The sequence below is a fragment of the Vigna angularis genome, chromosome 11, assembly GCF_016808095.1.
Source record: "Vigna angularis cultivar LongXiaoDou No.4 chromosome 11, ASM1680809v1, whole genome shotgun sequence".
NCBI classification, from domain to species: Eukaryota; Viridiplantae; Streptophyta; class Magnoliopsida; order Fabales; family Fabaceae; genus Vigna; species Vigna angularis.
In genome coordinates this window covers 10,198,419-10,213,924 of record NC_068980.1, presented here as the reverse complement: position 1 = coordinate 10,213,924, position 15,506 = coordinate 10,198,419, and the positions used below count along the sequence as shown (strand labels likewise).

Below are 15,506 nucleotides of genomic sequence, written 5' to 3'. Positions count from 1 at the left end.
TTAATGCAGTATTTATGACTGTTTTCGCTCTTTCACGTACAGGTATATACTTTTCTCACTTTTAGTATATTTTGCTGTGATATGAATTATTATTGGTTATTTGGTTAGCAAATGATGGTTTTTTTTTTATTAGTGATTAGAAAGGTGTGGAAAATTGAGAGTTATAAATGTAAAATTTTCCTCCATCCTTTTCTAACCATAAGAGATACTTTTCTTTTTCCCCTAAGTGTGACTAACGTAAATGCAGAGTACTATGGTTACCACAAAAGTCCTCACACATATAGACCAATGACTTATCTCTGTTAAGGATGATAGTGTTGATTTATACTCATAAAACGGGACACAAATCACTTACCTCATTTTTCTCATTCATAAAAAAGTTAACATGTGAATTAAAAGTACTTTTTGGTTATATATATTCTTTCTAACAAAAATTGTATCGTCAGTTACTTTTGTAAATATATATGAAGTGCTTCACAAGGAAATGAATGGATTTAAATTTGTTTTGTGGAAATTTTTTTACAAATTCACATAAAATGTGCGACGTCCAACTTGTTATCATAGGTTTTGAAATTTATAGTGGATTAAGTTAAAACAAAGTGACGTCAAGTTATTATTCATGTAATACAATTAGTGGTTGAAGCTTGAAAATTATAGTAAATTTTGAAGTTGTTGACAGAAAAGATCCCGAGTTTGGCATGATTTTGTCTCACTTCTCTTGCAACCTCACTCTCATCATTCATCACACTTTTTTCACTGGTTTACATACACTTTCTTTGGTGAACAAACCATCTTCTTCACCTTTCTCCACTTCCATCCCAACCTTCAATTTTCTACTCGCATTCTTGCATTGATGACGTGATCAGCACCCAACCGAGGTAAAAACACTAATCCACACTTATTCACAAGAGTCTCGGTTAGGCCCTCTTTTTTTAAGTGGATTTGAGGGGATTTGAGAGGATTTAAAAATAAATTTTTTTGTCGTTTATTTGAGTGAATTTAGAGGTAAATGAGAGTGAATTTGGAAATAAAATTTATAAGAATTAGTATAGAATTGTATTGACGTGACAAATTAAAAAAAAAAATATTTCCAAATTCACTCTCATTTACCTCCAAATTCACTCAAATAAACGACAAAAAAGTTTATCTTCAAATCCCCTCAAATCCACTCAAAAGAATAAGGCCTTAGAAAAGCAGCTCCACAGTGTGTTATGAAGCATCCAACAAAAGGATGTTCCAAGATCAATTGTTGTGGCACCCAACCTCCATATGCAATTCCCCTTCCTTTAACCCTTTCTCCGAACCCATCTGGGATAGCTTCTTTAACAGACTCAAATCCATTGGGAGGCTTAAATGCGGCAAGAAATGGTGTCGCAATCGGGATCGTGACGGGACGGCGAGTCGAAAAAACAAACGGGTTTGAGAAATAAATTTGTGGAGTCGCCACCATAATTTATTATGGACAAAAGTATGGAAAACCAAAAAATAAAGACATGGTCTGCGAAACTAGATTTTAAGTTTGGGAATCGGTTACGCGTAAGGAAGGTGTTAGCACCCTATCGCGCCTGCAAGAAACCAAAAAAATATTTTTTGTTTTATGAACCCGACAAGGATTGACCTTGCTCCTACGTATATCCATTTATAATGGACAATGAGGGATCACATAGTTCTTTATGTAGAAAAAGGTTTGTGAGTTTGTTTAAAAATTGTTATAGATTGATTTAAATTTTTGAAAAGTGAACTTGACAAAGATTTGGTTTAACAAGATTGACATTTTTTTGGTTTTAAAGATCTTGTATTTTTTTATTTAAAAATGGTGGGAAAAAGAAATAAACCACCATAGGCCGACACAAACTTATAAAAAAATTATGATTTAAAAAAAACACTATTTATGTGTAGGAAAAAACAAAACCTTTTAGAGAAAAAAAACTTCAAAGTACAATAAAAAGAGAAAAAAAATGGTGTATATGTGACATACCTTTTTAGTTTCAGTATTCTTTTATTTATTTATTTGCCCAGAAATTGGGTGTTAGAAAAATGGAAAACCTGTTAGTTCAAGACCAAGCAACAACTCTTGAAACTGATTTTGTGGTAAGGGGCTTCGCTTCCAAATGCAGAGAACACAACAGAACCATGGTTGAAACCACTAAGCCATGCAATCCATTTTTCCTCCAATGTAGAGTTCGGTGGCTCAGATAAAGAGGCCCTGAAAGCAACACAGGTTTTCCATACACAGTTTCTAGATATTCTGCATATGGCCCATCAATTTCTCTGCAGCCTTTGAATCCAATTGCATCTGCTAAGCTTGTACCTTTGCCCCAACGATCGTACAAAAGAACATCCCCTTCCAAACTCTAGCTTTCTTGTGGCAGCAAGGAATCGAACTTCATGCGCACGAAGCTTGATGGATGAATCAGGGAACCCCTCTGGTGGCTTCATGAGATCAACATCAGTTAATTCTCCTCCTTGGCTCTTCCTTGGTCCATTCCAAAAGTAAGCTATTGATAACGGATTAACTATGAAGTATTGCATGCACTTGATGCCCAACTTTCGTGCCAAGTTGGATAGCCAATGTTGGAAATCGAAAAAAACAATGTGTGGCTTCAGATTCATTAGGAGAAGTTCTATGTCCTTCTCTGTGTGACCCATAGCGGTGGCAATAAGAGGGAACAAAGAGAACGGCACGTCTGAAGTGATTTCAGCGCCATGAGGAAGGCCATCAACAGGAGGAACTGTGATGGGAAAAAAGGTGATGAGATGTGGGTGAAGGTTGAGATGTTGCAACTTGGTTTGTGTTGTTTTGGTGATGAAGAAGGAGATTTTGTATCCTCTACTGGCTAAATTGTTGGAGAAATGGAGATACGGGGTTAAGTGTCCCATGGCAAACCATGGAAACATCACTATGTGCGACGGTATATCCATTTCAGAGGCTCAGTTACTAAACTAAATCACCAACACTAAACCTATTCAGTATCTATATACGCAACTAAAAGTTATTAAATTGAATGCATGTAGGGAAAGACAAAGAAAACCATGCAATGGGCCATCGAATTGCTTCTACTTTTCTTATTTTAGAAGGCAATAATTTGTAAATAAAACTGCAAAGCAACACCAACTATTTCCATGCTAAATTGTTATGACAGTGATGTTTGATCCACTACATGCGTGTTTTAACACTATTAATAATTTTTTATCTACTTTTTCTATATATCATTATTATTAATTATCACCTCCATCTTTTTTTACATATCATTATTACTAATTATATAATCATTTACTCATGCTTGAAAACGACCAGAGCAATGACAATGATTAGGCGTAATCAGTATACCCTAAATCGTCTTTATATTTAAAAAGTTGAAACAAATAAAAGCTTGCCAACAAATTGGACAAACATAATTTAAGATAGTATGCTGAGAGTATTTTTGTCTAAGTTAAACCTTCTCGCCTAGACGAGATATGCAGAAAACTGAAACATAAGTTTTGCTGATATATTTGTTTTGTTAGGACGCAATAGATGATATTAAAATAAGTTTGTGAATGAAAATTCAAATAACAATGTATTTGACTATCTTAAATGAATGAAGCTGTTATATTCAATCTACTCTTTGACTCTCTTGGTAGCTGTTTCAGGTCGAATTTCATCAAAGTATACTTTGTTGTATAATCCATGAAAATGAGCTACCTTACCTTAATATCAACAATGATGTTAATGGTATATCAAAAAGTAAAAATCCTAATCAAGAAGGGATCATATTCCTGTGGAAGCAAAACCACTTTTCTTTTTGTGATAAAGTATCAGTGTTTGATCTCTTCATACCTCGCGTCCTATAATTTAAGAAAAGAAAGCACTCTGTTGGAAAGAAAGTGGTTATGAATCAGTCTTTCCTTTCCTGAGTTTTAACACAGGGTCGCGTGGTCTTACTTAAGCTAAACATTTTCGCTTAACCTAGATTGACGAGGCAACAGTTTTACAAGAATTGTCCCAGGCGACCCAAGTTTCGCCTAAGCGAAAAAAATCTAGTGGCTCAACCTCAGTCAGTTGTAGGACATTGTTACCCAGGCGAGCAAAGTTTCGCGTAAGCTAAATGTTCCACTAGACATCCCAAGTTTTAGCCTAAATCTCGACCAAGCAACTTAGTTTTAGCTTAAGCGAAAATGTTATAGTGCATATCTCGCCTAGGCGAGAAGGTTTAGCTTAAGCGAAAATACTGTCAGCACGTAAGGGTTTCTTAAACGGCGTTTGTTCTAATTGTTTCAATTTTAAAAAAATAAGGACCTAATCAAAACACCGAAAAAATATGAGACCTACTTGAAATTCTGAATAGAAAAATGAACCTACTGAAACATTAAACCTAAATATAATAAAGAAGCGAGTCATAATTAAACGATGATAAATAAAAGTTTATTGGAGTTTATATAAATAGAAGATTCATATATGCACTTATAATTATTGTTATATTTAATAATTAAGTGATTCAACTTTTTTTTATTTAAATATTGAAATATCTTTTATAGACAGAAAAAAAAAGTGAAAATATTATCTTTTGCTTTTTTAATACAGACACCAAAATATTCAAAAGAATCATTTAAAAAATCTTTGACTTCATGATTTCTGGCAAGTCTATTTTCTTATTCAATTTTCAACTAATGCAAACGAAGCAACTTGTTTTGTACATGAAAGGGTAATTTTTTTTCTTTAACTTATAAGTAGGATTCACCTTTTGGTAGGTATTTCTAGTTGATACTTCCTTCTTCCATGAAAGTCTAGTTTGTTCCAATTATTATTATACGTGACAGTTTTTCTCATAATATTCAATCTATGTTTAGAATTTGGATTTAAGAGATTAATTTAATTAGAATAATCTTATACGTACTAATCTTTATGTCGATGGTAGAATCTATGCTGTCTTGAACGTGAGTATTTCTTCCTGTATCTCTATTTTTTTTTCTGGACTTCTAAAATTTTAATTTTATAAGAACTAATTAAAATTGATTAAAAGTTTTACATATTTTAAAAATCGTTAAAATTTTAACTAATTTTTTGAAATCAGTAAAGTTTTAATTGACTTTTGAAAATTTGTTAAAAAATTTTTTTAACCAATTTTCGAAAGCCAGGTTCTTATTTTTAAATTTTTTTTATTTTAATTTACAATTTTTATAATAATAATAATATAAACAAATAACAAAAAAAGTAAATTAAAAAAAAATCGTCTTTCAAAATTCAGTTAAGGTTTTTTTATTTTTTTAAAATTTTTTATTTTAATTTACTTTTTTGTTTTTAATAATAATAATAATAATAATAATAATAATATTTGTATTAATAATATTATTTTAATATATATCAAATAAAGATGTTAATCGGATTTTCAAATTAACATATTTTTATAATTTTTTTTAATTTAAAATATAATAAATGTTTATTTTTTAAATTTTATATATAATTTAATATACACTAATATTTTTATTTATAAAATATTATTTGTTAAATGAAAACAAATAAAATATTGGATTACATATGTTTTTAGTCCCTAAACTATTGGCCGTTTCTGGTTTTTGTCCCTCTTTCAAAATAAGATACAATTTGGTCATCATTTTTTTCGAAACTTTGGTTTTAGTCCTCGAAACGTTGGTTTTAGTCATCGAAAACTAACACCGTTAAAAATTTAGTCCTCATTTAGTCAACAAACGTATAAGAATGAAGCTAAAATTTGGTGTTAGTTTTTGAGGACTAAAACCAACGTTTCGAAAAGAATGAAGATCAAATTGTACCTTATTTTGAAAGAGGAAGGAAAACAAAAAATGGTCAATAGTTTAGGAACTTAAAAACATATTTAACTCTAAAATATATTAAAAAAATTAAAAACAAAGAAATTTAAAAAATATGTTAACCGTTTGGAAAACAGGTTAACATATGTTAATTAGCATTTTACAAAATCTATTCTAATATTTTTTAATGCATAAAAAATTAATATATATGTTAACCGGTTTTTTAAATACAGTTAATATATTTTTAAATTTTTTTGTTTTTAATTCTTTTAATATATATTATTTATTCTTGTTTAATAAATTATATTTTTTAAATTTAAATATTAATGTATATTAAATTATATTAAAAATATTAAATTAAAAAATAAAATTAAAATAATATGTTAACTGACATTAAAAATCTGTTAACATCTTAATTTGATATTAATTAAAATATTATTATTATTATTATTATAATTATTAGTAAAAGAATAAAATAATAAATTAAAATAAAAATTTTTAAAAATAAATATTAAAAAAACAAATTTTAATCGCTTTTCAAAAATTGATTAAATAATTTTTTAAGTGATTTTTAAAACTCGATTAAGACATGTCTTTTTTGAATATTTAAAATTTTTAATTAAGTTTCAAAAGCCGATTAATTTTTAATAAAAAATAATAAAATTAAAATTTTAGAAATACAGGAAGAGAGAAAGTAAAAGATGCACGGAAAATCACGTCTGCACGGAGTACTGTACTCCGCTTGTTGTGTTTTTAATAGGTAAGTTTATGACTAAGTCAATCTGACTAATGCTAGGTTGACGTGGAAATTAATATTTTCAACGTGAGAGATTAGGTATTAAATATTTATGGATAGATGAAGGAGCTTAAAGATATACTTTGATATAATTTTAGTTAATTTTTTTTGTTTGTTTTTTAAGATAGATTTAAGGAACTAGATTTGAAGAGAGAGAAAAGTAAAATTGAGATTGTTTAAATTAAGAAAAAAAAGATGAAAAAAAGGAAAGAAAATGAATAAATATTTGTGAAAGTTATATAATAATAAGATGAATTTAATAAATTAAAAAAAAGGTTTTAATCGATAAAATTAAATAATAATTATTTTTCTTGATCATAAAAAATATTAAAATAAAATTTAATTAATAAAAATTATATTAAAATGAAATTTGAATTATTATAATAAAATGTAATTAATAAAAATTATATTAAAATGAAATTTAAATTATTATTTAAAATAAACAAGTTAAAATTGATGAAATTATACTAAAAGAAATTCAAACAATGTATTGATGATTAGTTTAAAGGGATAAATATGTATTTAGTCCCTAAACTATCAAACAATTTTGGGTTTAGTCCCTTCTCGAAAAGTTTGTTTATTTTAGTCCTCTTAGTTTTGAAACTTTTATGTTTAGTCCTTAAAATTGAACGACGTTAAGTTTTTTTGACGTGGCAAACGGCGAGCTCACGTGTGATGCTAGCTTCCCTCATTACTATGTGTCACGTTTTTTTTTAAAAAGAAAATGTCACCAATCTCAACCCCAGAAAAGCTTATCTTCTCCAAACAGAAACCTAATCCTCTTTTGTCGTCAGCCATGCCGCGCCGCTGCAAGGTATACAAGAAATGCGTTTATTTCCGGCGGCTTTGTACCGGCGGCCTATGAGCCTTCGGTAAGTCATTCCTGAGTTCAATTACAGACGGCCGAGAGGCCTTCGGTAATGTCTTCGAAAAATTTTAAATTGTTCCCTCTCTGCAATTCATTTTCCCACCGGCCCTAATGCTCTCGTCGCCCAAAACCTTTTCCTTTGCTCCTTCAACGTTACCAAGCCCTAATCTTGCTCTCCTCTGGCCAAATTTCAGAAATTCCCCTTCTCCTCCCCCAAATTTCCGAAATTCCTCCACCGCTACGAAAACCCCAAGCCGTACGCCTCGTGAAGCTTCTCGTACGCCTCGTGCATCTCCTCCAACTGCAGCACCGACTTCCAGATCCGCTTCTCCGTCTCCGCCCGCTCCCAGCCCTCCCTCTCCTTCTCGGCCTGGTGGGCCCGCCACTCGTGAATCTCCATCTCCGCGGGTCTCGATCTCCGCCAGCCTGGCCCTGGCGCTGTCAACTTCCTCGTGCGTGGGCAGCTCCCCGATCAGGTTCAGGACCGTTCCGGCCTAGGCCACCTGAGATACGACCCGGCCCATGGAGGCCATGATGTCTGGGTCGGCGAGGTGCGGCATTTGGCCCACGATCTCCGGGGCTCGCGGCTGCTCGAGGTTGAAGTGGTCGGAGTCGGAAAGGTTCGAGGGTTGGGATCCATGGCGTGAGAATGAGTTTGGGGTTTGGGAATTGGGAATTGGGAATTTGTTATGCGTTTGGATAATTTGGAATCGATTCAATGCAGCGTTGAGAATATCATCTTTGGAACTTTGTTTGGTTTAGTTAGAATTAGGAATTTGACAGTAACTTCTGATTTCATTGCTTTCATTGCTGCACTGAAGTAAAAATTCAGAATGGAATCTGCTACAATTGAGTTCACTCACTGCTTACTCCCTTCTTTCGCCCTTCGAACGGTAATTACCGAAGGTCAGTGGCCCTCGGTAATTACCGAAGGCTTTTGGCCCTCGGTAATTACCGAAGGGCAAAAGCCCTCGGTAATATTTAGCGACAAGAGATTTACCGAAGGATTTTTGGCCGTCGATAAGCCTTCGGTAAACACCCTTTATCGACGGCTTATGGCATTTTCCGAGGGCTTTTGACCTTCGGTAATGCCCTATTTTTTTGTAGTGTCATTGCCGAAAAGCTGCCATCAACATCACGAATCCTTCAAGTTCACATCAGACCACCACCATGAGCAACCATTCGCCACCGTCGCGAGCCTCTACAACCTCCATCATCAGATCGCGCAAGCAAGCCCCAAGTCGTCGCGATTTCAGAGTGCGAGCCATCCTTCATCGTCCTTCACCGTCAATGCCGTCGCAGAGACCATGCAGAGCTCCTTCTTCGCGTCGCAAGCGGCGCCGTTCAACCTCCTTCCACAACCAAAGGGGCAAATCACCACCAACATCCAGCAACATCATCTTCTTCCCAAATTGCTAGCAACACTGTGAGCTCCAACACCACCAACAATTTGCTAAATTTTTTATCTTATTGTCCCTAATAATTATAAGTATAACTTTTCATCTGTCTCCCTTGTTCTGAAACATTTACATATCTGTTCAGTAGGAAAATAGGCATCCAAGCAGTCAATGTTGTTATTAATTTTGATTTTTCCAAGAACTCAGAAACCTACCTACACACGGTATGTTCTATGCTCAATTTTTGCTTTCTCTCCACTACGATATTGGTTGTGTTCTTATGGATGTTCTGTTATGTAGATTGGTCGTTCAGGAGGTTTGGACACCTAAATTTAGCAGTGACTTTCATTCAAAATTCCATTTATTTTTTCCATATATAGAATTTAACAAGAACTTAAAACAAAGATGATAACTGCAACTCACTTTTATATCATAATCTAACCTAATTCCTAATTCTTAATCTGAGTGGATCTCAGAACCCAATAAATGCATATTCATAACAATCCGTATATCATATGCTTTCTAATTTTTTATTATGATTGTGCACTTTTATTTCTTTACGAAATGTTTAATGGCAGTGAAAAAAATGACTGAGACTCCAAACAATTTTTCATTTGAAACAATTGTTGTGGTATTTTTTTTCTTTGGATATACCTTCACTATAGGAAAGTTGACAAGTAAATGCTCCATTATCAAAATATAATTTTCCATATTTAATTTCGTAGCACGAAGAAGAAAGATGAATATTTAATTTGCCATTATTAATGATTAGGTGAGACTTTCAAATCGAGTGAGAATACATTAGATTGATAATTTTTTAAATAATGGCGTATTATTTTTTGACATGTATAACGAGTATTTTTTTTATTAGAACATATTATAAATTATGTGTAGAAAAGTGATAAACATAAAAATATTATGGTATATACCAAAAAGGGGAAAGGTTTATTCTTTGTCATATTTCTCATATGCTTCTTTCCCTGATTCAATTTGTATTTTATATGTGCAGAAGTGACAAGATTAGGAAATGGTCATCATAATCTTTATGGGTGCTTTTCTTTTTATTGTTTTCCTTCCAACTCTTTCAATTATTCACTCATTTTATACTCTAATGTGAATTAGAAAATGCTTGGTGTAAATTTTTAACGAGTTAAAAATTATATATTCGATAAAAGAATATTTAATAGGGTTAAATATGTTTTTCATCCCTTAAGTATCACACGAATTTGGTTTTAGTTTCTACTCGAAACTTTGATGGTTTTTAGTCTTCGTAGTTTTGAAACTTTTACTATTAGTCCTTAAAATTGGACGGCGTTAACTTTTAGTAGATGTGGCAAACGGCAAGACCAAGTTTTATGCCAGTTGCCCTCTTCACTCTCTGTCACATTGGTTGTTTAAGTTTTGAAACGAGAATAAGAGTGTTAAGTGTGCATTTGGTTGTTGAAGCTGCGGCCCAAGGGTTTTAAGTGCCCTCTTCACTCTCTTCACTCTCCACCTAATCGGTCGCCGCTAGCTGCGACCCAAGACTTTGCCAGCGTCGCCAATCGCCGCCATGGACTCTACCAGTCGTCGCACCAACCTTTATCCTCTTCGCGCAAGGTTGTCTCTTTTCCCCCCGCATTCTTGAACAACGTCGGTCGCCGCTTGCTAGAACCACTTGAAATAGGCCTTCTTCTTCAACATCGCGCCACTCCATCATCTACTCCGGAGACAACCTTAGGGAGAACGATCTCCCTAATCAACTTCCGATTCAGCGCGGCTCGAAAGCAGGGGTTTCCCCTTCTTCTCCTTCTCTTCCTCGAACTCGCAAACACAACCAACTACAGCGATTGTGTCACCTCCTTTTAGAAACCACACTCGCGCCACCGACGAGGCCGCTACAATTACCTACCTTAGACACAAAATCCTCGTCCGTGCTACTGCTCAGTGTCGCGATACCGCCACACCACAACGTCGTCGCCGCCATCGACGCCCCTAGTCGCCGCCCAAGGCCACCACTGGGAATGGAGCAGATGTTGGCGACACCACCTTCCTTCCTCTCTTAACTCTGTTTTGATTATATATTGACAATGAAGATGGTGAGATTTGAGGCTTCCTTCTTTGTTTGATCGATGTATGTATTCTACTGTATGTGTGATGAACTGGAAGAGAGGATTTGATGCTTCAAGAATTTAGATGGATGAAGCCAAATGATAAATGTTTGCGGAGGTAAATAAGAAGAAGAGGTTCAGGTTTCCTATTGTGAGAGTTTGGCTTGGTGATTGAAAAAATGGTGAGAAATGGGTGATGAAGGTTGGAGTTTTTTTTGGAATGTCCCGTTGGTAGGTAGCGTTATTGGGTGCCAGGAAAGCATAAACGTGAGTGAAGAGTGATGTGTTTTTGGCTGAAGGGAAAAATAAGTAGGTAGGGGATTGTGTGTGTGTGCGTGATGAAGGGATTGGTTTCGGATGGGGTGATTCTATTGAGTTGATAGAGAGGAGTGTGAGATTGAATGATGGAAAATGAGAGTGAGGGGAATCGAGATCGGTGGCCAAAGGAATCTTCAAATTTTCGTAGATGCCTCTTTCTAGTGTTCAGATTCCCTTTTCTCTTCTCTTAACCTATTTTCAACCAAATGCACACTTAACACTCTTAATCTCATTTCAAAACTTAAACAACCAACGTGGTAGAGAGTGAAGAGGGCAGCTGTCATAAAACGTGACCTTGCCGTTTGCCACATCTACTAAAAGTTAACGTCGTCCAATTTTAAGGGCTAATAGTAAGAGTTTCAAAACTACAAGAACTAAAAACCATCAAAATTTCGAGTAGAGACTAAAACCAAATTTGTGTGATACTTAAGGGATAAAAAACATATTTAACCTTATTTAATACGAACGTTTGTCACTACAATATGACTTTTAAATAATATAAAATATGAATAAATACGTAACACATGATTGTCGAACAAATTCATAAACATAATTTTGTAATTAAACAGTACAAATAAATTATAAAATTATTTTGCACTTTATAATATGAGCCTAAAAAAAATTTATATTTTTATTTGTTTTACACATGTAAGACTTAGTTTTCATATGATTCTTATTGTATTTAATATCGCTTTTATTTGAAAGTTGACTTTTGACTCTCTCTTTTTTATCTAAACGAATTTAATAAAAATAAATTGCATGTTTTCAATCAATAAAATAGGTTTAAAATCCTATTCTTAATTTGAAACGATAATTATTTTTAAACACTCAAAGTTACACCATGTTATATACTGAGAAAGAGTGAAATTTTTTAAAGTGATATGAAAAGACTGATTGTTGATATGTGAATGAAATTGAAAGAAGAATCAATTGTAAAAAAAAAATTCAATACTCAAGTCAAGAAAAATACAAGAGATATGAAGAAGTAAAAAAAAAATGAGATTGAATCCGTACTTCATATAAAAATGGTAACTGATTGACTAATAAAGTTAATTGATAAAGTTTATGCTATTTAATTTATCAATTATATATATATATATATATATATATATATATATATGCGTCAATTATCATATTTAATGGGATTAGTAACATAGTTATATTTATTATGGTATAATGTTTTGTGATACACTATACAATTTTATTTATTTCGACAATAATAAAGACATTTTGTAAGATATTAAAGAAATATTTATTATAATTATATTTATTTAATATTATTTTTCAACTCAAATAGAAGGAGGTATACACATCTCACATCAATAATTAAGATTAAAAGTAGTTTATATACGTTTTTTTTTAACTTCTTGAAATATATCTTTTAAGAATAAAATTAATATGAATTCTAAGGATAATCTTTTATCATTGCATTATCGTACGATCTTGAATTTTATTAAGATGAAATAAAACTAAGCTACGTTATCATAACTTTTTTTTTTCAAAAAGAGAAGTTTGTATAAAATATTGTATAAAAGATATTTAATACAACCCAGAAAGAAAGCTTACAAGAAGATATCTAGTTTTAGAACGAAACTTTTATAAATATATCAACGGCTAGAGGTGATTCATAATAGTTACTCTTAAAAGTGACATACTACAATATTACGTGTTATGAAATTGACATGTAAAAGAAGTTACAACCTTCACATGATTTCAACTAGCTTAATATTGAGTTAATTAAGTGAGTTGATATATTTTTTTTAACCTTTTTGCATCTTCTCTAATTTCTTAGAAGCTACTAACATCTTATACTCTTCTACAAAAATATTCTAGAAACTTCTAATAAGTTACAATTAATAATTGATCAACAATAAAAGAAATTGGATGCACTAAAGCTAAAACAATTGAAAACAAAAATTATTTGTTTCGTCAATTGATCGGTGTATTATGGAAACCTTTCTCAATAAAGAAACATCTAAGGATATATGAGATTCAATGAAGAAAAAGTATCAAGAATATTACAAGAGTAAGGAGGTAGTAGTTTCAAGCTTTTGTGGTGAGTTTGAAACAATCCGGATGAAATATAGAGAATCATCACGAATTTCACGTTTGATGACGATGCTCACTTATGGTTACAAAATTGAAAAAACAAAAGGTATTGAAAAGATTAAATTGAAAAAACAAAAGGTATTGAAAATATTATATGACCTTTAGCATCCAAATTTAATTTTGTCGTATGTGTTATAGAGAATCAAAAGAAATTGATGCTCTTTCGCATGATGAAATGAGGAGCAAGTATTGAAACCTTTTTACTAATACTTAATTCAACAATATTAGATAGGACAGAGGTAAAGTTAAAGACAAAGCGTTAGAGAGAAACAATTTCAAAAGTCCATCTCAAGAGGAGAACATGACAAATCCGACGTAGTCTTGTTTCATTGTGCAAGACATCATATTCAAGGAATGGGTGATAATAAGCTATTGGCAGACTTATCTGTACACTTTGCTGAAATATTGCTGAAATATTGATATATCTGTAATAATATTCTCCATGAAAATAGCTTGACTGCATGTGTGTGTGTGTGAGAGAGAGAGAGAGAGTAGATAAGGAAGTTACCCAAGAGTAGATAAGGGTTCAGATTTATACCTAATTCAAAGGCAACCGCCATGGATGCTGCTACAAGTGCTGCTCCTTTGCACATAGCAATATTTCCATGGTTTGCTATGGGACACTTCACCCCTTATCTTCACCTCTCCAACAAACTAGCAGAGAGAGGGCACAGAATATCCTTCTTAGTCCCACAAAGAACACAAACCAAACTACACCACCTCAATCTCAACCCTCATCTCATCACCTTTGTCCCCATCAAACTTCCTCATGTTCATGGCCTTCCCCACCATGCTGAGACCACTTCAGACGTCCCCTTCTCTTTATTTCCACTTATCGCCACCGCCATGGATTGCACACAAAAGGACATTCAACTTCTCCTCAGGGATCTCAACCCAAACATTGTTTTCTTCGATTTCCAACATTGGCTACCCAGCTTGACTCGGAGCCTAGGCATCAAGAGTGTCGCCTACTTCATAGTTCACCCATTATCAGCAGCATACCTTGGAAACGGACCAAGACGAAGCCAAGGAAGAGAGTTAACTGAACTTGATCTTATGGAACCGCCTCCGGGGCTCCCTGATTCATGCATCAAGTTTCAGTCACATGAACTTCGGTTCCTCGCTGAAGTAAGGAAACTCGAGTTTGGAAGTGGTGTCCTCCTGTACGATCGGGTACACAATAGTTTCTGCTCGGCGGATGCAATTGGATTCAAAGGTTGCAGAGAAATTGATGGGCCATATGCGGATTATCTTGAAACTGTGTTTGGGAAGCCTGTTTTTCTTTCGGGGCCACTTTTACCTGAGCCACCGAACACTAGTTTAGAGGAAAAATGGATTTCATGGCTTGGGGGATTAAACCCTGGTTCTGTTATTTTTTGTGCATATGGAAGCGAAAGCCAGTTATCAGAAAATCAGCTTCAGGAGTTGTTGCTTGGTCTTGAATTAACTGGTTTTCCTTTTCTTGCAGCACTTAAGCCCCCTGATGGATTTGAGAGTATTGAAGAAGCTCTGCCAGAAGGATTTGGAGAAAGGGTTAAAGGAAGAGGGATTGCATATGGAGGTTGGGTGCAGCAGCAATTGATTTTGGGACACCCTTCTGTTGGGTGCTTCATAACACACTGTGGAGCTTCTTCTGTGACAGAAGCGCTTGTTAACAAGTGTGGGTTGGTGCTGCTACCACGACTTAGTAGTGATCATATCATGAATGCAAAGATGATGAGTATGATCTTAAAGGTTGGAGTGGAAGTGGAGAAAGGTGAAGAAGATGGATTGTTCACAAAAGAAAGTTTATGCAAAGCTGTGAAAACTGTTATGGATGATGATGGCAATGAGATTGGCAGAGAAGTCAGAAAAAATCATGCCAAACTCAGGAATTTCTTACTCAGCGAGAATCTGGAATCCTCATGTCTTGATACTTTCTGTCAACAGCTACGAGATCTTTGTAATGATTCCCGAATTTGAAAATTGTTCTAATAAATATGTATGTACCAAAGAAATATTTAGGCCAAGATCACAATCATTACTCCTAATTTTCTTTTAAATATAGGTTATCGTTAATTTGAATTTCTCTCTTAGAAGTAAAAATTTGGATAAGTTTTTCTTGATGGTGAGATTCAATAATTAGTATTTAATACATTAAATACGTTTTTACTTAATTA

General features: G+C 33.5%; 1 protein-coding gene and 1 pseudogene across 1 annotated transcript; one reads left to right on the top strand and one right to left on the bottom strand.

The window, feature by feature from the left end:
• Positions 1–617: 617 nt before the first annotated feature.
• Positions 618–2,922, bottom strand: LOC108332847 (cyanidin 3-O-galactoside 2''-O-xylosyltransferase FGGT1-like; annotated as a pseudogene).
• Positions 2,923–13,763: 10,841 nt separating this feature from the next.
• LOC108333491 (cyanidin 3-O-galactoside 2''-O-xylosyltransferase FGGT1) lies at positions 13,764–15,356 on the top strand. The gene has a single exon (XM_017568957.2). The coding sequence runs from the start codon at positions 13,906–13,908 to the stop codon at positions 15,307–15,309; it is 1,404 nt and encodes a 467-aa protein (XP_017424446.1). The 5' UTR covers positions 13,764–13,905; the 3' UTR covers positions 15,310–15,356.
• Positions 15,357–15,506: the final 150 nt, after the last annotated feature.